Source organism: Phalangium opilio, unplaced genomic scaffold, assembly GCF_054372755.1.
Source record: "Phalangium opilio isolate 3A_F unplaced genomic scaffold, DU_Popi_V2 ptg000019l_1, whole genome shotgun sequence".
NCBI lineage: Eukaryota > Metazoa > Arthropoda > Arachnida > Opiliones > Phalangiidae > Phalangium > Phalangium opilio.
The window spans coordinates 1,933,508-1,960,792 of NW_028324152.1; the positions used below are offsets into that span (position 1 = coordinate 1,933,508).

General features: G+C 34.7%; 1 protein-coding gene across 1 annotated transcript; it reads right to left on the reverse strand.

The window, feature by feature from the left end:
• Positions 1-1,842: 1,842 nt before the first annotated feature.
• On the reverse strand, positions 1,843-26,310 carry LOC149697862 (glycolipid beta-1,4-mannosyltransferase egh-like). The gene is made up of 5 exons (XM_089867264.1): positions 26,277-26,310; positions 5,026-5,301; positions 2,773-3,011; positions 2,536-2,724; positions 1,843-1,857 (listed from the first exon to the last, which is right to left on the reverse strand). Exons 1-5 carry the CDS (start codon positions 26,308-26,310, stop codon positions 1,843-1,845), a joined length of 753 nt encoding a protein of 250 aa, XP_089723390.1.
• Positions 26,311-27,285: the final 975 nt, after the last annotated feature.

Consider the following 27,285-nt stretch of genomic DNA (forward strand, 5'->3'; position numbering starts at 1 on the left):
AATACCAGTAATTAAATCAAATACCTATACAATTCATAGCAATTTAAACCAATAAACAAACGGCAATGTGGACTGTGGAAATAGCAAACAACGTAACACTCCGTTTCTAACGTGGTTATGTTGAGAGAATCTGTGATGTAAACCTGAAAATTATTTCACTAATTAAATTATATAACGACACTGTCCTACTGCATTAACCAGTACCACTGTTACTTATGAATTAAACAATCCACTGTTGGTAACAAATGATAACGTAACATCACAGTATGACTGATTCAATATGATCAAAATTGTTTTAACGAATAATCTGGTCCTCTACATTGGTTTAGTTTCAGGAATTATATCACACACCTTCACAATTAGTAGCATTTTAGTGAGATTAACAAATAATGAAACCGTGTATACCTGTCCTCAAATGAGAATGTTGAATTATATGCGCTAACGTAAACAACACTCTTTTAACTGCCGTAGGGAAAACACATTGAGCATTTTGTCATCTTTCCTGTAATATTTTGAAGTTGAATTCTTCACAGGGTGAAAACACTACCGTTGATTTGTAAACCATAATTATTTGGATAGATATGCCATTTTTTACTTAGAAGCGCCAACAAACAGTCATGATGAATACAGTATTAAGTTACGGGTTACGTAGCGTAAAACCTAGGCCCTAGGGTTAGGATTTGTAGCATGAATCGAAGCAGACTGCGTATTTTTGTAATTCCAATCCAAAACAGTGCTGGAAATAAGCTTTCTTATACTCTTTAAAAGGAAAGACACTATAAACACTATATTACATAGACAAACTAAAACTTAAGCCTTGGCCGTAAAGAACGTCGAAAAGCTTACTTCAAAAGATATAAAAACCTCTATTAACTGTAATTATTTACCTGAATTACTTTTCTAGACGAAAATTCGACCTGATAACGACGTATTTCTTATTAAGGGTGCTACAGTTAATTAGAAAATACATATAAAGGTGGTCAAGCTCGGATGAAATACCAGCGTCTACTGCTAAGAAATTAGGAAAATCTGCAAGAAACCCAACATTTGAAATTTGTCAACGTAACTTGTTAGCAACCACAAACCTAGGCCCTTCTAGTTGTCAACGAGAACGAAATGAAGAAATAGGTTTAAGCGCGCTATAAGGTTAGGCTGACATCTGACCCAAAAGTAATTTTTTGACGTACTATCTTAATTAGTTAAATTACAAAAATTAGAATTCATTAATTAAAAATCGAAACAGGTAAGTTTCTCATTTAAGAAATGCTTGTTAATTTAGAAGTATTCCGAAAACTAACTTCGCTATAGTTTTTCCGTATGGCCGGCTTCAATTGCCTTAAATGCTTTTTCTACGGGACGCTAACCCTAAAAACTGTGAATTTTCCTTTAACATTACGGAAGGGTGTCATGTCATATCTACAAGGGCCTACCGGCCCTGTAGAATAGTCTGTCAAACGAAAGAAGAGCCCTGAGAAATATTTAATATGTTTATGTTTCATGGTTTTTTACGATCATCGAGTATTAAAGAATATAAAACAAAATTAACGACAAGACACCAGTTTTATCTTTGTTGAACTAGCATTGCAATATATTTTAATGACATAATAGCAGACTATATTACAGCCGACTATTGACAAAACAAAACAAGTTGATAAAGTACTATGGGGTCGATGGTGGCGACACCAATTTGGACAAATTTCTCATTGCTCTTCTTTCGTTTGACAGACTATGGTAATAACTTATTGTAAATTGATGGTAAATTAAAAAATATGCAAAAAGCCTTAACGGGTTTTTAGCAATGAGCTTTCTACTTCCATGGAATAGATCTAGCCAGGCAATAATTTATTTTTCAAAATCCTAATAAGTGTAATCAAAAATAAAAAATTGATGAAATATTGTTACCACCATACTGTAGAAAAGCCAAGAAACCAGATTCACACGCAAGAAAAAGACAATTTTCACCCTTGAAATTAATATAATAATATATTTTCAGCACTTCGGTTTAGGTACCGATTCAAAATTTAGTAACATTTTACACAAGTGTAGTGGACATGTAAAAGTTGTTTTTAAATTTTTTTCTGTTGCTATATAATTAATTTTATTTAATCTTACTTTATCCCGTAAATCATAATTAAAATAAATCCGTGATTAATCAGATTTTTTATAAACTGTGAAATGTGATTTCTTCTGAAAACAAGATGCAAAATTTCCAACTGTTAACACTATGTTATAGTAAAATGGCCCCATAATCAAATTCACAACAAAGAAGATGACGATTTTCGCCAATGAAAAATAGTCATACTTCAGATACAATGAAAATATCCCAGCGTAAAGATCGTATGCTATAATAACGCCCATTAAAATTAAAAACATTTCCCCTTGAAATTTAAAATCAACAAATAAGGTAATAAATAATGATAAAAGATAAAGCACATGCCCTTGAGAGAATGTTCGAGATAATTGAAACATTATCCAGTACTTTCCGCGAAAAATGTGATTCTTCTCCAAGCAAGTGAACCCCATACTTGCTCTGACCTTTTGATTTTGAAAGTCTTTGACAGTAAGAGTACCTTTTTCGAGAATTGTACCTTCAACCCAACCTTTTCGGTAACCCTTAGTGTGAGCGTTAAAAATAAAATATATGAATTCTATAATGAAAGAAGATGGTCCACCATCGAAGGAAATTTCTTTTTCAACGCCATTGTTACATACAACGAACGAACCCTTACCCGCAGAAGGTAGCACGTTTAAAATTTTAGAAAATATTCTAACATGACCTATATCCCATATCACCCTATTAGCTACGAGCATTTGCGTTAAAGTTTTGCTTAAATTGTCCGGATCGTACAATATAGCCCCTTCTCCAACGAAATAATTCCCGTCGTGAATGAAATTGACGATTACTTTCAGAGCTTCGGAAGTTAGAATACTGTCTTCATCCAAATGCACAATCCAGTCTTCGTCCGTAAGACAACTGACACCTTCTTCTAAGCAGGATTGAAGATTCCGGCCTAGATTTAGATAAAATAATATCTTTGAATTTTATCAAAATAATGTATATTAAAACAAAAGGTCTAGATCAAGGACGGGTGCCAGATCATTAACGTTTCCTCTCATTTCCTACCCCTTTTAAGTCGTCCTACTTCGAATCGCTAGAGTGCTACGCCATGGGTAAAACCAGGATAGTTGATTTAATGCTTTGGCCTATGTTCACCAATTTTCGAAGTCGACCGTGGCGCCCCATATTTTCGTAAGGAAAAACGGGGGGGGCGGATATTGAGATTGGGGAAGCTAGACCCTTGCCCCGTACATCTAATTATGTTCCGTAAGAAAACTAGAGGTCGCTAGAAGCACTAGCCTCTACCGCACGGTAACGGAATTTGCCAGAGTCGACTCTCCTGGGCCGCGTTCAGCAGAGTTCAGCGTTGTGTCAACGCTGTTAGCCATGTCCTACTGAACGGGATTTTGTTTTGGATTTTGACGTCACGCAGCTCAGCGGTGAGCCAGCGCAGTCACCAAGAAAGGGTCGGTTTTGGGATCACGTGACGTAAAACGCTTAGTTCACAGCTTGGCGAAAAAAAGATCATGGAGGAATTATTACAAATAGCTCTTGCTGAATCTGATGGGACTACCTATTTAATTGCCATGAACCCAGTTGATCAGGCGAGAATTTTGAGAGATATGTTAGTGTTTCAAATTTTAATTATTAATGTTGTTCTTATTTATCTCTATAAATATGTTTTCATACAAGTTTTGTTAAGCCCTCGTATGTTGCACGCTTTATTGCGCTACCGTCATTTTTAAAACACCGATGACTGGAGAAAAGTGTTCAGCAAAGCTATGACGACCGAGATGACGACATAGCTCACCGGTCAAAGTTTTCCAAAATTCGCTGTTTTTCTTTGTGAGCTCTGCTGAACGCAGCCCTGGTTTGCAGCTTAGGCCTAGTTACTGTGCCTGCGGTATCTCGTATTTTGCTCATTCTGATGACGAAAGTGGTAAAATATTTCGCCAATATGTAGAGAAAGACCGAGCGAAAAACTTTACCTAATATTTACGAGGTTTAAACCTAATAACAGAAGAAAATAGGGGAAGTGGGTAGCTTGGGCAACTTCGCGAGGCGTCCCGTTTACGGATTTTTCGCGCCATTTCCCTCCCCGTGGGGGTGAAGAGAGATAGGATTTTTACGCGCATTAACACACGAGTGACGTAATTCTGTGGACAGTACCGTCCTACGCCTTCCAACTGACTAGAGGCGTCTGCTAGAGGCAGTGAGCCTGAGTTTTCTTATTGGTAGTTTCCTTGTACGTTAAATCACACTGCGTACTCTTAACGACATTCATTTTATTAAATAACCGAATTTTCGTCCTTAATTAAACCAATATCCGCATTAACCCGTTGCCTGACGTAACCCTAACTCAAACTGAAGCACAGCAGAAATATAAGCAGACTACACAAGTTAGTTCCACAGTTCGCTACATGGTGGCGTTCGCAATGAAATCTGGTACTATTTTATGCTTCGCGCCGATTGGCCAGATTCAAATTTTAAGGGTGGTAGGGGAATCGACCATTGTAAGTGAGAATCACTGGACGACTTGTATGGCTCAAGGCTACGGCTACCCACTTCCCCTATTTTCTTCTGCTAATAATCACCGTGTTTCATTTAATTAAGAGTTAGTTGATTTTGAACATAGGTTACGTGTCGTTTTTGCCGCATTAGAGTTGTGAACCTTTGTAAAATACTTGAAATTCCCTAAAAAGCGTTATACTTAAAATAATTAATTTTGCCTAGATTACACTGTCACTCACTCTACCCAATGAAATGAACTATATGAGTAAAACCTGTAGTTAATAGGTCAACAAGGCCAAAAAAACTATTGCTTAGCTAAAACTGCCTGTAATTGGGCGAAAGCAGGCTTGCATTGACTGTTACGTTAATAAGGTGGCACTCACAAAAAAAGTTGGAAACCGAAGACATTTTGTTAAAACACATACACTTTTGATCATAGATAAAAATAGAATTACCTTTGAACAATGTTCCATTTTTCGTTTCATAAGATTGCGGGACAATAATTTTAAATACGTCTGATGGTAATTCCATCTCTTTCTCCGTTACTATTTCAATAACAAATTTCTGCAGTCCTAAATCTTTACAAATATTTTTAATCAAGTTGGCGTTTTTGCTGACTAGGTTCGGATAATCGCCCCGTGTCACGACTCTGAATGAAATTCGCGGTAATTTCTCTAAGCTCGCTTTGATTTCAACTGGTCCCGGGAAGCAATCGTAAAATATTAAACCAGCTATGCCAAAGATTACCACGAAAAGTCTATGAATAACACCGATATTGCTCAAAATTAAAATGAAATAGTTGCCATAATTTGAAGCTGGATTCAAAGAAATCATTCCAGTAAAATTGTTCTTGAAGAAGAAAATCGATTGCACAGACAAATAACAAAGAGTCAATAAGAGATATGTGTCGCGTTGAATACATCTGGAATTAAGAAAACTTTAGAATTAACGTTTTAGCTAGCGAGTATAAAAAATAATTAGTAAAAATAGTACTTATAATTATAAAAGTTTCACAGCCCACTTGATGGTAAAAGAAGTCGTATTTGGGTGTGCCTGGGTGTTCACGCTAGTGTTTATTTGGGAGTTTCCTACTAATAACACGAAATCAGTAGGTTTTGTTCGTTCTCGTCTATGCATCAGTAGCTAATATTTCAATTTGCTTTGGGCTGTATTCACCAAATGTAAAGATACAAACGATTGATTTTTAAAATAACCACATTAAAAGGGGTAGAAATATTTCATTTTAACGTAAATTTTACTTACATTTTGCTCCTCTAGTCTGTTATGAGTTAACAGCGATTCGCGAATAAGTATTAACAAAACTACGATGTAGGTGGAACATTAGTTTTCATAACATTTTCCACGGTACAAGTTGAATCGTCCATCTGTTTTCCTAACACTTAAGAATACAGACGTTCAACAACAACAACACCATCTACTCATAATATTTATCATAATTTTCATTTATATGGAACACTATACTGTAAAAAAAATTAAAAAAAAAACACTTGTACCATCAAATATCTACTATGGTATTTTTCTTTTCAAAGTACTACAAAATAAAGGTACTCTAAACTACCTCTTATAGAAGGTATTTTTTGAGGAGTACAAGGTATTTTGTATTACCGAAATGGGTATCAATTACAACCCAAAAAAGGTCAGAATTATACTTTAAAATTTGGAAAGGTAGCCTACTCCTTATTACCGATGTGGGTATACCTGTTTAAACCCAACAAGGTGCCCCAGCAGAAAGGACACTCGTGCGGGATATGTAAGATATTAAAAAAGTGAAACAATAGGGGCTAAAAAAGCGAGCATGAGGTAAAAATACAAGAGGAATAATTTGGTCGAACCATTAAAGCCGACTTTTAACACATTGATATTACAAGAAACAATTATATAGACTAAAAACTAGAGATGGGCCGATACCAGTTTAAACCGATACCGATATGATCCGATACTCGGGAAACCGATACGTACCGATACCGATATTTTACCCGATCCTTCGATTAAACCGATATCAAACCGATACCGATATGGTATCTGTATCGGCCCATCTCTATAGATGATTCTCGATCCAATTTCGGTACTTGAAACTATAAAACTGGCTTATCATACGAAAAACCCATTTTAGACACTAGTTACGTTATCCAAAAATAGATGAAAAACTGTGCTGTCTCAGAGTTTAGGTCTTATTACTTAAGTATTTATTTTCTTCAAAAAATATCGGGTAGAAATAGCGGTTCATTTTTAACCGATACCGATATATCGGCCCATCTCTACTAAAAACTTTACAGTTTTATGGTGGATGATGGAAATTTATTATGGCAAAGTTAAATAGATGAAAATTTTTTCATTCTTTACTAGACGTCATACCTCCAGTTCTGACTCTGAGCGAGACTAAATATTAACTTAACAGTAGAACTCGCAGCAGACAGCGCGATCCTCGGCGGAGGCAGTCTATTTAGTATTTACCCTTTTTTGTGGCTTCAACTAGATTTCGTTCTGGTGGAGTCACCAGATAAGTGTTTACATTAAAAAAAATCGAAATCGGAATGATGGGGATGAAAAGCCCCGAACACACGGTATTCCTGTGTCCATCCATTACCAAAGCTAGGGTAGAGAGTAGAGACTATAGACCTTGAAAAGCCGTTACAATAATCGTGCGAGGGGGGATTCTCCCCCGCACGAGAAAAAAGGTTCGAAAATATACTTCTAAAGGTAATTCGGAAGCATTAAAAGTAAAAGAAACATGGTGCACTGGTCTTAAAATGTATGGAACCAAAAATTGTGGTTTTTAAACGGGGACCTATGACGCAGAGGAAAACCTGTGCTACGAGGTGGGCTTGTCCTAATAACAGAGGTTTCTCATAATACATCAAAAGGGTATATGAGAGAGGGAGTCAGGAACCCAGGTCAGAACGAAATAATATGGGCTACTGAATGGTTGTGCCCCAAAATTGTGACTATATGTTTTAGTTATAAAACCAAGTCTTTATACTTTGTCGACGTAAAAACTTAGCTATTGAAATTAATCCCGAAGAAACTTTAGCTAGTTATTTTACCTCTATCAATTGTTTCAGTATGATTGATAGCAATTTAACACTATAGAAGCTCTCCAAAAATAGAAGGACCGATTAAATTGTAGGAGGTAACTTAGGAAAATTTAAACTACTTTTTCCCTCCGATAATCGACAGCCCTGTAAAAACTTAGGACGATTAAACCACCGAAAAATACAAAATTCTGTGACAGTTATGAAACTATGGAATTGAAAAATAAACAAAAACTTAAAATTAATCGGTATAAGATTAACTTCCATTTTATTACTGTTAAATAAATGGGATTTAAAGCTCAATTGAAATTATCTAACAAACATTTAAAATTGAAGGGACGTTGAAGTGGAATATGTTTGATTTCACATTAAAGTGACATTGGCATTTAAAACAAATTATTCACATTTAAATTTTCCGTAAAATACTTGTTAAATACGTAAATGACAGGCCTTTGAATCCAGAATGTGAACATACAGCGACGAACAATTGAAGTGAAACAGGTTGAAACTTACAGACTGCCTTACTGATAATCATCGCCCAGCTCAAACCGCTTTTCGTAGAAGACCTAAATTGTGTATGTAGTATGTGGGCACTAAGAAAGGTTTTTTTAATCCGTGGTCATCTTGAAAAAGGGCGGCCAGAAATGTAATAAACATCTTTTATTTAATAACGTCTTCGTTTTCCAACCAATTTCGCTGTTACTTTTATACTGGTTTGTTATACTCTATAGAAGGTCTATATGGTTTTAGGGGTTTGATTTGCAGCCATTTTTTGCTAGGTGTGGTAACGTAATCACCCCTGGCTTTGCGATGGTGTTTTGTGTGTGTGTGGTCCCTGGACACACGAAAAACAAGCGCTGATAGTAATCGAGTAAAGCAAGATCCACGATCACCTTGGAGCTCTTAATGTGAAAGAAATTGCAAATGAAAAATATCAGCGCTATGGTATGAGTTAACAGCTGTTTTACGACTTGAGATGGACGTAAACAAGTTTGTCGGGGCGCTTGTTAAGAAAAGAACCTTTTTCGGCTCTTGGAAGTATTGGGAAATAATCAACATTGGCATCGTCAAACAATTCACCCGGTTAACCTAATACGGCTACCCTCAAGTGTAATTTTAATTTGATTGACGACTGCGAGGCTGGATAGACGAAAATACCTTTTTAGCTATTTGTGGTAAGACCTTAATGTACCCCAACCGTTGGGCCATCTCGAATATTACCTTAGCGAGTTAGAAAACATGAATACTGTACTACATTAGTACATGCAAAACCAACACGCCCTCCCCACCCCCAACCACACCTAGCTTATACGTAAATTTTCTTTACGTGACTTGTTTAAAATGGTGTCAAGGAAAGTATACGAAAAATGTCCCGACGGGTTGACGAGCAACTCCGGATGCCTTTGCTGCAGTCTTTCGATATTCAGTAAGAGCTGTTTGAAGTTCTTAAGACTATATTTCTTTAATTGAAAGAAGTCAAAAACCAAACAACCGTCGTGTACCTTAATTTCTCTGAACTTTACTCCTCAAAGGGAAACATTCGAATATACATATAAATACATATTTTCATATACTCATTAACGAGTAATAGAATATTTTTAACGGCCTGTAGTACTGCGAATCATTTTATATCTCCTAATGAATCTCCAGCTTCCACCCCTCGCTCATACTCCCTGCCGCTTTTTAGCTTGTACCGGTATGTAAGAAGATAATTGAAAACCTTAATTTTCGCCTTTTGCTCCAAATAAAATGAAAATGAGGGATATATGTTTGAGTAGTTTGAAGATTCGAGAAAAGGCGTAGTTGTTACAATTCAATATTCCAAAATGTGTCTCGATATTAAAATTGGATTTGAGTTTATTTTAGGCGTTCAGAAGATACTGCTTTAAAAATTATTAAGAAAGCACAACGCTGAAGGATTTAATTTGAGACGCATTGCGAAACACTCCATCATAGTTCCGGGTCAGTAAAAAAAGTAGCGTAGAGATTCAGGTTTTACTTGCGCTTTTAATATTCTAATACAAATTTCATCGACGTGTTTGAACGCTTCAATGCACTATCATTTAATATTCATTGAATTAGTAATTCAATACCTTTTTTCCTTAGTGATTATCGTGATAATATTTATCTAGCTCACGTGTGGATACATAAGATATTTAATTATTTAGTCACGCAAAATATCCCGTTTCATTTTCGTTGTACTTTCTCGTACATATATTTTTCCAATTAAGTGAGTAAACATATTTCATATTTCTTACGTTAACACATCTACAAAAATTCCCTTACTTCGAGTAGTATGAAGTAATGAGTGGCAATTTCACCGAGTCCTTCGGCCGAGTTATATTTACTCCGAAAATATAATCAGCAAAGCGTTCTAATAAACGACAATAACCTGCACTGACATTAAAACCCGTGCTTCTCGTTGCTACATTTCAAATTTCGAAAGTTACTTGAGAAAGGCCATCGAAAGATTCATGATGTGTGAGAATCAAACCCTAACCGTGGCCGCTTTGGATGTAAGAGCATAATTATTAACACCAGAAGTAAAATAAAGGACTAGAAGTAAAGTGCTCTAGCATTGGTAATAGTTCCTGGCACTTGTGAACACATTTGAGGAATTTGTGTCGCTTCCATCGCGCCTACATTAGAGAGAAAATATTGGTCGAGTTCCAAAACAAATTCCTACTCCTTTCCCCACAACCTAAAGCCGCGGAACACGGACGCGGGAGCTTGAATCTAGTTCGGCATTCTTCCGCCGCGAGCGTCTCACGTTTTGGAGTGAAAATTCAGAAACCGCTACCAAGTAAAGAATTTGGTTAGCTCGATACTTCTAGTCCTTTACCTTACTTCTGTTAACGCTAAGGAAATTTGTTCCCTTCAAGTTCATTGAATTTCAAAAATTGCCTTGGTCTCAAGACCATGTATATTATGCACTCGTTCACAATCTTGGAAGGGACATTTCAGAAACCAGTTTTACCTAAAGTTTGAGATCCTTCCAAGTTTGTTAAAGAACAGTTAGCGCGATTTCCATAAATAAACTTCAGACCACTTTTGGAAATATAATTGACGTACATCTGAAACTTTTTTTTAAACGCTTTATTTTCAAGACACCTTCGTTCAGATTTCCGACGAAAGATGTGCATTCAGAATTTCATGGACGCGAGTTCAACGTTTTGAAAATTCTGTCGGAAATATTGTCTTTTAAGTATGACTTTTAACATATTAGAACTGCAACTCGGTATGCCTGGTATTGGGTATCTTTCTATTAGCATATCTTTCCCCATATGGCATTCATACCTTTACAGCTTGGAAGCGCAAACACAAACACAGAAAAAATTGTGTTAAAAATTTGAACACATTTTACTGTTCAAAAATCAAATTTTGGTTTCTTGATATGTTTAAGTGAAGAAAAAGTGCATTTTATTCAACACTTCGCTTAATTTTGGTGTTCAACTTCTAATTTTTGTTTGATTTTAAAAAATTGTAACCGTTGAGCACTAAATCTGAACATTTTCACAATGAACGCGTTCAAAATTTAGGAACAGCGAACGCGATCATTTGTTTTCTTGTTCTGTAACCATTGAAGGAGTACTTCGAGGAATGTTTTCAAATTTTAAGCATAGCTTAGTTGTATTTCGCACGTAGACACGGGTCCATGGATAAAGAATGAGCGTGAGGAAATTTGTATTCTTGCTTCAGGATAGTAAACTTCCTATCTCCGACGGGAGCTTATTCGATATATACTCTGTTCCAGCTTTGGTTCTCAGCACGCTCTATGTAACGTAGCTTTTTGCGTGCTGACAACCGAATAAGCTCCCGTCGGAGATAGGACGTTCCTTATCTTATAGCGTGAGTACCTATTTCCTCACGCGCATTCTTTATATCCACAGTTTTTCTTTGTCGCCCGAGAGTGAATTTAAAGTTTAAGTATTAAAACCATTCAATGAATCAGTGGTGTCGCTAGGCCCTTTTTTGGGGGGGGATAGCCCCCCCCCAAATTTGAAACTTATACACCCTCAAAATAATCCGTAAACCCTACCAAAAATTGCTCGTAGCCCCCTAAAGTTCTGTAGCAATATATAACAAGTTGGGAAAACCAAAATTTTACCTCTTCGTGTCGAGAAGATTATATAAACTTAAGTATCCAATGAAAACGTCGACCTTTTTGCCCTCATCCTTTCCCGCGCTTTGCGCTTCCGCATTTCATCCTTATTTTCCTCCCTTTTACATACAACAAGCTGGTCCAGCAACCTGAACATTTTGCACACCTAATCAATTTATAGGACATTGGTCCAGTGAGGCAGTGATCCCTATAAGTGTCTCAAAGTTATCTTATTTCCGTCCCTGCTTAAAATATAACCGACGAAATAAATCGCAGCTAGAAAAGGTTGAATTGGGGCGGATATAACTCAAATACTTTAAGCCTCCTGGAAATTCGCGAGAGCGGAAATGAGCAGAAAACTTGAAATGTATCCAGGGACACTATTCTCTAAAAATTTCAATGATTAAATACCCAAATCCAAATGTAAACATTAGGGTTGGTTCCATAAGGAGAGAGAGCTTAAAACCCTATTCTCTAACGCAAATCCAAATCGACATTTGAATCTCCCGCCAAACATTTCACCATCTCAAATTATTCTCTTATTTCTTTAACCCAAATCGACATTTGAATCTCCCGCGAAACACTTACCCAAATGTACGTCACTACCTCTTTCATTGCATAATTTTATTTCAGCATAAATTACACTAAGGCAGTAAATTAATTACCTACGATAAATTAATTTGTTACTTTAAAATTAGAATTTTATTCATTATAAAACTAAGCTTTTCCTTAAGGTTTTGAACCGTTTAATTGAAATTATTTAAACTATTAGCGATGATCAATTGGCCAATAGCGTAAATTAACCGATGTCAATACCAATTTATTTAAAATCAATGAAACGAAAATATCAATATCAAACAATTATCCACTGGAAAAGATATCAAGCTATTCTTTAATTTAAATTTCTCAGGTTAAGTTTCAAAAGAAGATGAGTTTTATTACTTTCTGACACCAAAATGGGCAGCTTCTTTGCATAATTCCCGAAGTTTTTCTATTCCAAAATAGAAACGTTAACGTTTTGTGATATTAAAGGAGAAATATAAATAAAATTTTCGTTGCTTTAACTAGTTTCTGTAAAGGAACTTTAATCAAATGGCCATTTGTATGAGGACACTTACCGATAATGGATTTTACTAATCTAGACAATTACTACGTCTTTTAATTAATATTTTATAAATACTACCTGAATGTTTTTTTAAATATGAAAGATTATATTTTTATTTAAGATTAATGAGTTAAAAAAATTGGTGTCCGTGTTTCAGTTAAGCATTGATTTTGACATCGGTTAATTTACGATATCGGCTAACGATCCTAGTCTGTTTATAACATTAAATCGGAACTTCAAGTGTCACTAGACAGTATATAACTTCAAAATCGAGAGTTAGGAACTTTAAAACAATCTCAACAGGATATCCGTGGTTAAACTTATCATTATATGTGATAAGATAATGTGACGAAGCGGCTCAAAGGGTTCTTCTGAACTTTCCCAAAATAGGTGTGTTTTAGGCTTTAGGGACTAATATTTTGTTTAATTTTAAGATTTTTAGCGTAGTGCTTAAGCAATACGTTTTAATCTTGAAAAGGGAGTGAAAGTACTGAAATAATTTTTTTATAAAACTAATTAATTATGAACATTTTTAACCATTTTTGGATATAATCGATTGTAACACACTTGTCATTAAATTTTCAGGGCTTATACTTAGCTTGAAAAATTGATATTTAAATCTAAGTAGGAGATTCAGTTAAGATTTGATATTCGGCTCTAAAGCCTTAATAACAATGTTTAGTAAATAAATCATTATTAATGATTTATTTACTAATGTTACATTAATCACAATGTTTAGAGCCCGGCATTATCTATCCATTATAAAAGTTATTTTATCTTCATCCATACTCGAAAATTATCCACATAACTCATATGCTAAATCGTATTAAATCCATAACTTTGTTTATAAATAATCGGTTATCCACCAATTTGTGGATAATGGATAGATAATGCCGAGCTCTAAACATTAATCACAATGAGTGAATGAATGAATAGCTTGTTTATTGTACATAAAAAGAACCGTGATGGTTCACGAGAAAGTACACATTTACATAAATATTATGTACAACCGATTAATAATTTATACATGACTAGAGATTTATATTGGGAAAGTAAGAGATTGAAACATAATAGAAATCAAAGTATTGTATTTAAGTTATCAGAAAATATGTCAAATCTATCATTGAGGAGATTGCATTCATATAATCGGATTTCTTCTATTTCTTGAGTTATAGAATAGGGCACAGTGACGTAGATTTTTTGGCACTAAAAGGTTAAGGTGTGAGAGCAAAATGGGGGATGGAGTAAATAATACAATTAATCGCAGTGTTTACAAAAATTATACTTAGCGTGAAAAATTGATATTTAAATCTAAGTAGGAAATTCAGTTAAGATTTGATAATTTTCGTTTTATTTGAACTAGTTTCTATATAGGAACTTAAATCAATTGGAAATTTGTATACACTTACTGACAATTTATTTTACTAATCGGGAATCTGTTTATAACATTAAATCGGAACTTCAAGTGTCACAAGACAGCAGATCACAAAAATTATACTTAGCTTGATAAATTAATATTTAAATCAAAGTAGAAAATTCAGTTAAGCAAAGGCTTAGAGCATTGCCGTCGGCAGTCCACAAGATTCCTGCGTACGCAATATAAGACTCCCGGTCTACCGTCTACCGTAAAATCTTGCGCGTTTAGACCAGAGATCTCTCCTTCGTTTATTCTCAGTATCATCTTAAGCTAAAAATACGAGGTTTCCTACGTACATAATTTACGATACCCCTGATAACGCGGGCGGGCTCTAGAGCCGCGTCAATCTCCCCTTAGTTTATTCTCAGTATCATCTTAAGCTTAAAATACGAGGTTCCTAACCGGCACGTCGCGCTCGTCGCTCCGCATTCGAGGGATCAGGCAACTAGCGTAATACGCTTCCCATCGTACACCCTCAGAAAGACTTTATTACGGAGCGGCTTTCCCCCCGTCAAATAGAAACGAACCACGCCCGAGGGATCAGCCACTGGCTTATTCCCCCGGTATTACCTCTTTGGTGGTTTTAATACCGTAAATTCGGGAGATATGCCTTTAATCCGTTCTAATATTGAAATAAAAACTGTAAAAGTAGTCTCGAGTGTATTTCGTTGTTAAACGTCGTTATACGCATCCCATCTTACACCCTCAGAAAGACTTTATTACAGAGTGGCTTCTCCCTCGTCAAATTTTCCGTATGGAGTAATATTTTGCAAACGCCATCTAGATGTCGTGTGCAAAATAAAAATCAAATACTCACAAAAAGAAGCGGCAAAAACCTGCTGGCTCTTTACAACCACTTAATTTGACTTAATATCCAATTTCAAAACACAAATATTTACTGGTAGATAAATTGACAGCCTACAAGCAAAGAAAAATTCTCAAGAATGGCTCCCGCAAATTTAAAAGGTCTATTTTCAACTAGGTGGGCGTATCTGATTAGATTCAAAATATATATTTTTGAAATTTTTGGTCTGGCTGTTATCTACACCTAGATGGTTTTCAGTCAAACAAACAAGGAGCATAAACACAATAGTGGAAGCTTCAGTCTTATTTAAAACATGTAAAACAATTATCATCTCTGCAAATAGCTTACACATGTCTTTCTTACCAATGCCTAACCGTTTGGATTTTTCTAAAGCAATCTTAGCACCAAAAATATTTTTTGATACAAAATAAATCTTTTATATTCTTATTAACATAAGGAGATTATCTCTCTCTCCTTATGTTATTAAATCTCCTTATGTTATTAAGAATAAAACAAGAGGATAAAAAAGGTCTGTCCTCTCGTAATTTTTTAAGCTTTTATAATGGTTACTCTATACAACAGTAACAAGGAGTAGAAATCCATTGGTGGAAATAGTATTTTTTTTCAGAAACAATCTCGCTTATGTTTATCCTCTCTAGACTTCGCTAAAACGTATTACTCCTACGTAAAATATTAATAGACAGGCAAGGATTCATACCATTAAAGAAAAAGCGCAATATTATCCATATTTTCATTTCATATGCAGAGAAAAGAAATTATTATGTTTCTGAGAGGAGCTTCCCATTTTGGTTGTTGTTCTGAAAAATATATGGCAATGCACGGGCCTTGATAGATATAGGAGGCAATGAATGAAATATATCACAATGCACGGGCCTTGATAGATATAGGAGGCAATGAATGAAATATATCACAATGCACGGGCCTTGATAGATATAGGAGGCAATGAATGAAATATATCACAATGCAAGGGCCTTGATAGATATAGGAGCAATGAAGGAAGTATATCGCATGCACGGGCCTTGTAGATATAGGAAGCAATGATTTAATTTCTCTCTTTGCACGAGAGGTTTATCTTTAATATTTAAATAAATATAATTATTTTAATCTTCAATAATTAACATTAATAATAGTTAAATCGTTCAAAATAAAGTTATACCTATTATCTTCTCAAAGTTTGCTAATATTGACGTTTAAATTGAAGCGTACCCCTCTTACCCGATTTTTTTTAAATTTTGGTATATATATGGAAATTGTTTCCTTTATAATAGTAAGGAAAAAGCTTAATTGCGAAAACCTTTGGTGGCCGATCCCACCCTAGGGAGGCTAGACGTTTCTCGTAACCCTAGCTGATCGCCGCGTTTATCCTAAAACCAAACGATGATAATGGAGTAGAAGCCATTGGTACAGATTGGTGTCTATGTGGAATAGACGGAAGACCAGTGGATGGTGGTGTTAGAAACCAGTGTAAGTGCAGACTGGTGTCAATGTGGGATTGACAAAGAACAGAAGATGGTGGTGTTTGAAGCCAGAAAAGTACCAGACTGGTGTTCATGTGGGATGGACGAAGATCAATCATGGTGGTGTGAGAACTCAAGTATAGAGTAGCCAACGGATATAAAAACAATTTTCCAAATTTCTGTGAACTGTCAATGCGGTCCGGAAATTGGGAACACGTTTGCTCCGATACGCAAACTGCGAACGCGGTCACGTTTGTTTATAGGGCTCGGGGTTTTTTCATCGTTTTTTTCGAAAAATACGGTTAACTACAAATAATCGAAAACTATTCAGAAGTTTATTCATTTAAACAAAACAACATTTTTAGATGATATTTTTTGAGATTGAATAATCTTAGTAAGATTTTAATCGACAAATGTATTCAATCGGCAAAATTTTCGGAAAAAAATTATTCAGAAAAAAGGGTCGTACTCTTTGTTCGGTTAAATTAAAACTGTCTTCTATTGAAAAATTCACTTGCTTTGAAGTCTAACTTTTAGCGAAATATTTTGAAACTTAAGCTTTGTAAAAAATATTGAAATTAATTTTTTACCAATAAATTGATCTGTAATATTGTCACTATAATTTTTTGGTAGAATTTAACATGTATACGTCTTACTCCGTATCGGTTATTTATGATCAGATCGCTTAACTCAGTTATTGTTACAATCCGTTCGATAAAACACAATTCCAAAAAGCCATAGTTATTACGTTAGTGGACTAAACTGTATAGCATAATACTTTCCTCAAAAGAGTCCAAACACCTAAAAAGTATATATATATATATATATATATATATATATATATATATATATATATATATATATATATATATATATATATATATATATATATATATATATATATATATATATTATCGCCTTTGGCATCTCGCGATACCACCTTAAACTAGTAGCAAAATTACACAGGTTTTAGTGGACAAATTGCATTAAGTGTGTATGAACTTAACGTCCTTGTTTTCCGGGCTTGAAAACTACTTTTGCTTTGTGGAATATAAAAGGGTTAAGGTAAACAGGGGAAGTGAAATAGTATTTGACGATTACCTAGACATGCAATCATTTCTCATTATTAATAAGCAATTGCAGAAGTTAAAACAAAACACAGACAGACACGTTAGGTACAAAGCCCACTCGTCCCTACCGGCTACTATTTTTTCAGAGAGTCATTTTTTGATCATGTACTTCAAAAAGTGTTCTCTATTCCGTTTTTATTAACTAAAGATGTCAAAGGTCACCCTATATTAACTACGGAAAGAGTTTCACGGTACAGAGGAGTAAAGTCTTAATTTCTCGCTTTATATAAACTATGATATGTGTCCCATCTTCGTTGCTTTTAATTTTCTCATGTTACCACGCTTTGTGTTACACTTCTCTCGAAGAGAAGTATTTTATACTTCTGATAATATTGACAATCACAATGTTTTTATTGATAGTTCATACTATTATCAGGTTTTTTAATACAATTATTTGTCAATGATTTGAACTTTGCGTTTCTTTTTTGTTAACATAGTGCTAAAACAATTTAAAAAAGATCAAAGCTTATCGTAGAAAATAATAGTGGCAGTTACTCGTCCAAAATCCAAATACTAATTGAAATTGAAACCAAAACCACGTTTGTATCAGGAAACGTATGGATCATATTTTTTTTATTGGAAATCGTATGAAACGTATCGCAAAAAAACTTTTTTCACTAAAGATTATGTTGAAAATTTTAGTTTTTCGGAAAAAGTACTTACGATTAATAATTGGATCAATGTACAATTTTCTAAAAAAATCGAGACGGAATACTTTTATATAATCTTCGTTTTACAAAATTTGGTATGTCAATATGTTTGAATAATAGTTAACCGATCCCCGAGCCCTATTTGTTTAACAACGGACTGACAGACAGACACACAGACACGGCCGTTACAGAACCTCTCCTGGACTACGTCACACGGAGAGGTAAAAAGTATATTGATAGATTAGTTAAGTTTCAATGAACCACTAATGCAAAATTTTGCTATTAATTTCATATAATAACTTTAAAATTGATTGCCCAGACACCTCGTCCGCCCCCCATTTCAAACCCTAGCGACGCTACTGCAATGAATACGAATGTATCAATTCGACTAAAAACCTGGTAAGCATATTTATAATTAATATATATTTGGAATGTGAATTTACTTAACCGATATGCCTTGAAAACGTTTCTTGGCAAAGCGCCGACTATGAGATGAACTCTCCAGTCTCTCCTACGAAGCATTTTTGCAATACCTTTTATTTATGTTTGGTAAATTTCAATATTCCTTAAAATTCGTCTGCAACCTTTACTGCTGCTAAATTGCCAATAAGAAAACCGATCCCGAAAGTATCAGCCCGTAAGTTTGGGCCGGATTTTTAAGCCTTGTAGGAGCTACGATTCGATTGTCTACCATTGGGTCGAATCCCATTGGATCGTATGTCTTGTTCGACCGAATCCCATTAAACCGAATACCGCAATTTGGGCGGTTTTCCAATCATGAATTTTCCTTTCATTCCTTTTTTTCAATTGATTTTCTAATTAAACTTCTTGATATTGCAGCAAATAATATTTATGTTCACCAATAACATTCTTCAATAAATTTTAGTAGTTAATTTTCATTGTAGGAAATTGTCTAACCTAACCTAACCTAACCTAACCAAACCTAACCAAACCAAACCTAACCTAACATAACATAACAGTAATGTTTTGGAAAAGGCAAATTATTTGAGATGTCAATGAAGCTAAACATCAATATTTTGGAAAAGGCGTAACATTGTTAAATGAATTATAAAATATTACTAACCTAACCTAACCAAACCTAACCTAACCAAACCAAACCTAACCAAACCAAACCAAACCTAACATAACAGTAATGTTTCAGAAAAGGCAAATTATTTAAGAAGTCAATGAAGCTAAACATTAATATTTTGGAAAAGGCAAATTATTTAAGAAATCAATGAAGCTAAACATTAATATTTTGGAAAAGGCGTAACATTATTAAATGAACTATAAATATTACTAACCTAACCTCACCTAACCTAACCTAACCTAACCTAACCTAACCAAACCTAACCTAACCTAACCTAACCAAACCTAACCTAACCTAACCTATCCTAACCTAACCTAACCTAACCTAACCTAACCTAACCAAACCAAACCTAACCTAACATTACATAACATAACAGTAATTTTTGAAAAAGGCAAATTATTTGAGAAGTCAATGAAGCTAAACATCAATATTTTGGAAAAGGCGTAACATTGTTAAATGAATTATAAAATATTACTAACCTAACCTAACCAAACCAAACCAAACCTAACAAAACAGTAATGTTTCGGAAAAGGCAAATTATTTAAGAAGTCAATGAAGCTAAACATTTATATTTTGGAAAAGGCGTAACATTGTTAAATGAATTATAAAACATTACTAACCAAACCTAACCTAGCCTAACCCAACCTAACCCAACCTAACCAGACAATAAAATTGATATTCTTATTAAACTTCTATATTAGAGCAAATAATATGTATGTTCACCAATAACATCCTTCAATAAATTTCAGTAAATAACTTTCATTTTTGAAATTGTCTAACCCTAACCTAACCTTACCTAACGTAACAAGATCTCCCTCCCAAGTACTGACGGCACTCGATGCTGCTTAACTTCTTCGATCATCCAAATCACTTAATCCATTGCGCTACTGGAGCTTGGCAAATCAAGGAAAACGCTATGATTTTATATGTGTTAACCCATCCCATTCAGTCGAAAGCTCTTCCATATAAATATTCCCATTCAGCAGAAAATCGCTCCTTGGGCTATAAATTGTTTTAAATTTGGCAACATTTGTAGAAATTTGAATTCGGTCCAACGGGATTCCTATCCAATAGGAGTATACCGGAGCTACAGGAGATTAAAGGTGTAATCTTTTTTGTGGGTAAGTTTTAAGTAGCTATTGCGCGATAAATATATATTTAAATACTTAATAGTGCTTTTGCTAGCAATATAACCATGAGTTAATAATATGTTAGCTCCCAATAAGTTACTTAGGCTCCATAGGCGTAATGTATCCAGCGATTTCTTCTCATTTCGCCCGCGCAGGAAAAAAATCCGAATGTTGCGCTCTCTCTTGTCGAAAAAAAAATCCCGCTCGTACGGCTCCTCGGCCTCGAGTCGTCGGCTGCTTTTTCACCAAGGGAGTGTTTTAGTCGTGAATGTTTGTTTATGTTTTAACAATTTAACATTATATCATGGCGTTTGTGTCAGTAATGAGACAAAAAATGCAGTAACTCAATGCAATTTGCCGATATTGATAAAGAATGCTAAAGATATGAGTTGTTATTGTGACTTGAAAGCAGAAAATTATACAACTGAGCTAAATCCAATCCACTGATCTCTTAACTTTTTTCTTAACCGAGGCTACTGAGCGAAATATTCGGCTGCTTAAATAGCTCCTATATCATGGGCTAGCTTCCACTACACGCGCTTCCGGGGAAAAACCGGAAAGAAGAGTAAATAAGATTTTCGATCGCGTGGCGGCCGCAGAGCGTCGCATATAATTGGGAAACCGGGGGTGCGGGAGAAAACGCTGGAGTATAAACATGAATTGCCTGAGTAACTTATAGGGAGCTAATATATTATTAACTCATGATATAACTTTTAACTCAGTACAAAAATACATATTAATTATTAAATAAGGACTTTTTTAAATTAGTCCTCGGGACCAGTGACCCCCAGCGTCTACAATATTGAACTCGTTTTTGGGACCAGTGGCCCTATCCCTAATTTATTTTTTACTAATCCTAGTAAAAAATTAAGGGAGTATTTTGTTGACGCAACAGCCCATTCGATAATGCTTTGGCTTCACGGGCTATAGAAGTCTGGCCTCAAAACGCGAAATACACAAAATTATGTCAAAAATCAGAGTTAACTCTAAACATTGCCGTCGATGGGAGGAACACCGTTTCTTGGTCCTAATTTTGAAAATACTGGTTGAAATCTCTTCATAATTTTAATGGGATTTGGAAAATAATGTTTGGCATTTTTGTGCAAAGTTTAAAATTTATCTCTTGCATAGCCTTTTGTAAGAACATAACGAAAACTAACCATAATTTAATGACTTAGTCTCAAACAGTTTAAATTTGTTACCTTCAGATTCAATGGTTCGAGTTTCTCGAAATTTTAGTGAGAGGCATATAGAAAAGTTTTAAATTATCATGCAAAATTTCCAAATTTTAAAACGAATAGTTCTTTTTCTAAAATTTCCCTAAGGGACTAATTAGGTTGTAGTATTATGCACAAACAAAACTTTAAAGAATTTTTTTGAAATGAATTGTTCGTTTGAAAACTTTGAAACTTTGCATCATAATTTAAAAACCCTTCAATATGCCTCTCACTAAAATTTCAAGAGATTCGATCAAGTGAAACAGAAGAAACTTATTAAACCGTCCGAAGACCAAGCCATTTAATTAGGGCTAATTTTCTTTCTAATATTTATACAAAAACTATAAAAGGGAAACTTTTGAACATTTCCTAAAAATAGCAAACGTTTTTTTCACATCTCTTCAAAATTTTAAGAGATTTGAACCAGTAGTTTCAAAATTAGGGCTAAACTGTGTTCCTCCCATAGCCGACCAAGTTAAAAGCTGACTCCTTGGATTTTTCAAGCGAAAAAGCCCAAAATTACCAACACGCGCTCTTACATAGGAAAGACAATTGTGAGGAGGGGCTTCTATGGCGTGTGAAGCCAAAGCGTGATCGAGTAGGCTGTGGTTGCGGCAATGAAGGCAAGAATAGGAAGCAGTCTATATCAGTGGAGTAGAAATTTATAATGACTAGAATTTTTAAACTGGTCCCTCCTCAATCTTCATAAAAGTTCTCAATTAATAAATTGGTCCCAAGGACCAGTACCCCCGGAGTTTGAATAAAAAAACAGGTCCGAGCAATTAATAAACTGGTTTTGGACCTGTGGACCTGTGCTATTTCCAAGACTGCCAGTGAGAAACTCCCGTACATATCCCTCTCGGAATGTGGAATGAGAGAGTTACTTAATATGTGCATATGCTGAACACTTAAAAGACGTTCTAAACCGAGACAGTCGTCTTGAACACATTAGAGAGTGAACATATTTTTACTCGAACATGTGCTCATTTTTGAACATGTATAGGAGAGCGTCGCATAAAGGTGTTCAGGGTTTGTGTTCAGCTTCCCAACACATTTTCTGTGTAATTAACCTGTTCAGAGGCTGAACACTGAACTAGTAACACGTTCAAAACCTGAACATAAAATGGCTTGAATACATTAGAAAAATAACACATTTTTAATTGAACATGTTCTTATTTTTAAACATGTATAGGAGAGTTAGCATGAAGGTATTCAGAGATTGTGTTCAATAACTTCAATTTCCTAACACACTTTTTTGTGAAGGTTGTCAAACCCCATAATTTGTAGGGTTTTGGCACGCGCACCTAGGCCACGTAACTAAGCCTTGAAGTGGATAGCTCAAAAGAGTTGGTCTTTTTCAAAATGTATTTATAGTTGCATGTCAGAAAGAATCTTTTATAACCTAGGAAAGTGAAAATTACTACAATTTTTAATACTAGTTTATTATGGTCGTCGGTTCTAGCAAACACAGGCGGGCTATCTGGCTCTCGGGAGTGCATGGTGACACAGGAAACGTCGGAGCGGGGCGGCTCTCAACCAATCACAAGAGATATTATCCAAATTGTGAAAAACCGCTTTAAAACCACAAATTAATTCCTCTTTGACGCGTTTTGCATCAGCTGCTCACGTCAATAATTGTGGGAGAGAAGTCGAGAGCCTTTTTTAAAAAAAGTCTCTTTAAGTTTCTGAAATTATCGAAACTGGATATCAAAGAAACGTATGTCAAGGCTCAATCTTACAAAGATTTTCATAAAATTGACAATCTTGGATCCTCTAAACTAGCTTCAATTTGGAAGAATAACAGGGGAGATCGAAATTTGCAAAATCGCTACGGAAAAAAGCTATAACTTGCTTTCAGACTTAAATTAATCATTCAAGTCCAAATTATTTTAAGTTTCCGAAGTTATCGGTGCTGAATATTTAACAAACAAATGTCAATCATATCAAAAATTTATTAAAATTAGCAGAATAACAGGAATGTTTGGTAACTCGCGACGGAAAAAAATAGCTATTACCAGCTTTTAGAGCTAACTAATTTAAATGGATGGGAAGGCCTGACTATAATTGGGTTGATGAATGTTTTGAGCTGAATTACATAACCAAAAGTTAATATTACCCAACATTTATTAAAATTAATATTCTTTGGCTGTCTTTGGGGATTTTTAAGAAGGGCTTTGTCTTTATATTAGGTTCCTAAACTAAAGTTGCTCAAATCTGAGGTATAACATTTTCCAAAGATAAAAAACGAAGTCCATCTAGACCACAACCCGTCATTAACATAAGTCTATATTATTCGTATAGGTCTGTTAGATTCGCTTATGTCTCTAAGATTCCCATGAGCCTATAACATTCGCATAAAAAATGCAACAATTCTCTACTTAATTAGAACATAATTAATAAGGAAAGAACGATACACAAATTCTAAAGCGATTCCATTTGAAGTATTTTAAAAATGACCTCGTGAAAGGAACATAAAGCTACTAAGAGGATGTTCACTTCAGTCTTTATTTAAAGAGAACACCATCAGATAATTTATTGGGCACTATTATATTATGAACCCACCAAGTTTTTCATTATGTATGATTTGGAATGCAGCTTTTTGGTATTGTCGATATTGTATATCAAATGACGTATGTGGTTAACCCCTTGCCTGAAATCTTTACCCCTCCTATTGATGGTGACACCTCCAAAAGGTTTTAAAAACAAATTTCTTTCTTGGCTTCAAATTCTTTCAAAACTGTTGTGTCCTTGTATAATATTTTCATTTAATTTTAGTTTTGGTACGGAATTAGAAAAATCATCTTTTTATAATTGAAATTGAGTTTATTTCTAAAGTGCCCTTGGTCGATAAAATCAAAGTTATCATGATTTCAAGTTGAATAGTAAATTTCAGTCAAGAATCTAAACTATTCTGATTAATTAACAATTTCATAACAGTTTAATAGAATTTTACCGGAATTGAAAAATAAAGTATAAAGGGAAATTTCAGATTTTAAGCATAACGGATACAGAACTTTCTAAGAATTTGCTAGAGATGGGCCGATACCAGTTTAAACCGATACCGATAAGATCCGATACTTGGGAAACCGATATGTACCGATACCGATATTTTACCCGATCCTTCGATTAAACCGATATCAAACCGATACCGATATGGCATCGGTATCGGCCCATGATTCTCGATCCAATTTCGGTACTTGAAACTATAAAACTGGCTTATCATACGAAAAACCCATTTTAGACACTAGTTACGTTATCCAAAAATAGATGAAAAACTGTGCTGTCTCAGAGTTTAGGTCTTATGGCGTCATCTACTCTCAACATAAGTATTTATTTTCTTCAAAAAATATCGGGTAGAAATATCGGTTCATTTTTAACCGATACCGATATATCGGTTAAGGCCAAATATCGGTACCGATACCGATATGGCATCGGTATCGGCCCATCTCTAGAATTTGTGAAGCTGGCTAATTTTTCAGTATTTTTAGCCACCTCGTTTGATGTACATCAAACGATGGGGGTATTACTTTGGCTTGGTCTGAAGAAGTATCGTTCGTTTTTTTTAAAGGAAGAGTGAAAAAGGGATTTTTGATTTTTCAAAGGGTGGGGATTATGATTTGTCTATAACAGTACAATGATACAACACACATGTTAATGATTGCATTTAGAGTGAAAAGGGATAAATTATGTTAAGGCGATATTTTTAATTAATTGGTGATTTTAAAGGGAAAGGCTTATGATCTATCTCTAACAGTACAACGCGGATGCACTGTGAAAATATTAATGAACAAATACCTCGCAAATACTAATCTCTGTAGTCTTTTATGGACACACAAATTAATCATATTGCCCTACAAAAAACGAAAATTTCATTCTCTCTATAAAATTTCTCACGCTTTAAGCCATGACTTTTCTAAGAATCCGAAATTTCTTTACAATAAAAAGTACGGGTTTTACACAAAGAAAGAACTCCAGTTGGGTGTTTTACCGAATTCTTCCTCTTTCAAACGCTTCTGGGCACAAGTTCATGTTTAAATTTATAAAATGCGATATGTATGTGTCGGCATAAGTTTATGTTGTAAAGTTAATTGAGCGTTATGCGTTTGATAATTTTAGCATTGCTAAAGGTAACTCATCGAGGGGATAATCACTATAACTAAACTTGCTCTTTCAAAACGTTCTGGGCAACCTACCATCTAGACCACAACCCGTTATCTAGACTACAACCTGCCATGTAGACCACAACCTGCTATCTAGTCCACATCCCGCCATCTAGACCACAACCAGTAATAATAAGCTAGAGCCTCGCGGACCCAGCCTTGAGGAACTCAAAAAAAATATTCTAAAACCTGAATCCCCCAGTGCTACTGTAATAACAATGCAGTTTTTCAGATTAGGCAACGAGTTGTGACTGTGCATAAAGAAAAAACAAACAAACAACAAATCACTTTCTCAAATATATATATAAGATCAATAACCTGAAACGTGAAATTAAATTCCTGCTTAGCTTAGTCTATGAGATGACTTACCTTCTACAACGGTCAATTGGCATATAAGTATCATTTTTAATCTTCAAGTTACGGTCTCTGAACATACATCTGTACAATACATCGAAGAAGTTTTCCGGTTTAGTTATGAAAGCTAGAGCGTCATCACTCTTTAGCACGTTGGAATCCTAGGAAAATGTTAAATAAATTGAAGAATTGCGAAACATATATCCGAAAACCTGAACATACAGTTTCGCCGCGTAAATATTTTGTCCTGTAGCACAGAATCCTCAATAAAATACTGAAAATCAGACCAGTAAAATAAAATATGCGTTTGTCATTTTTGGATGAGGTATGAGGATAACAGACTTTTGTATTTGGAAATTTGGTTTTTTTAAAACCTGTAGTACTCCACTCAAACCATCATTTAAGAAATGTAGCAGAAAAGAAGTTTTGAAGTAAGGTAGGATTAAAGTGTGGAGTTGTTATATTCAATTACAGATCCACAATGTGCTGTGGGATTAAAGTGTTAACAATAGACCCCTAAGAGGATTGAAATCGTTTTTATAATTAATTTCTTTGTTGTTTCTATTAAAGTACTACGGCTAAAAAACCTTAGTGCTCCTTGGAGCTATTAAAAACCTGTTTATAAAAAGAAATGATACTTCATGGATTTTATATTTTACTTTATTTTAAAATAATTTAAAATAAAGTAAAATATAAAGTCATGAAGTAGCACTTCTTTTTATAAACAAGTTTTTAATATATAATTTACCCATGTAACAAATTTGTCACATTTACGGTTATTGGAGCTAACAAAACATACTATATTGGTCTGATGAAACTAAATGACAATAAACCGATTATATTAATAGAGCGAATGGATACAAGCCCATCAGAAGAGTATATGAGTTCGATTCTCGCCGGAGCTTCGCTGTTATGTTACTTGAACTAGAGTTCGTAGCTATTAAATTTTGAAAAATTAAAAATAATAGTTGATATAGATATGCATATATGCAATCAATAGTGTAAAAGTTCCGATGAGATAATT

What these genes read in the sequence shown, in the direction of transcription:
- LOC149697862 (XM_089867264.1), bottom strand. Translation starts at nt 26,310, where the DNA reads ATGATACTTATATGCCAATTGACCGTTGTAGAAG. An exon ending in CCAATTGACCGTTGTAGAAG is followed by an intron (nt 5,302 to 26,276) that starts GTAAGTCATCTC and finishes TCTTTGGCATAG; the next exon opens with CTGGTTTAATATTTTACGAT. An exon ending in AAATGGAACATTGTTCAAAG is followed by an intron (nt 3,012 to 5,025) that starts GTAATTCTATTT and finishes ATCTAAATCTAG; the next exon opens with GCCGGAATCTTCAATCCTGC.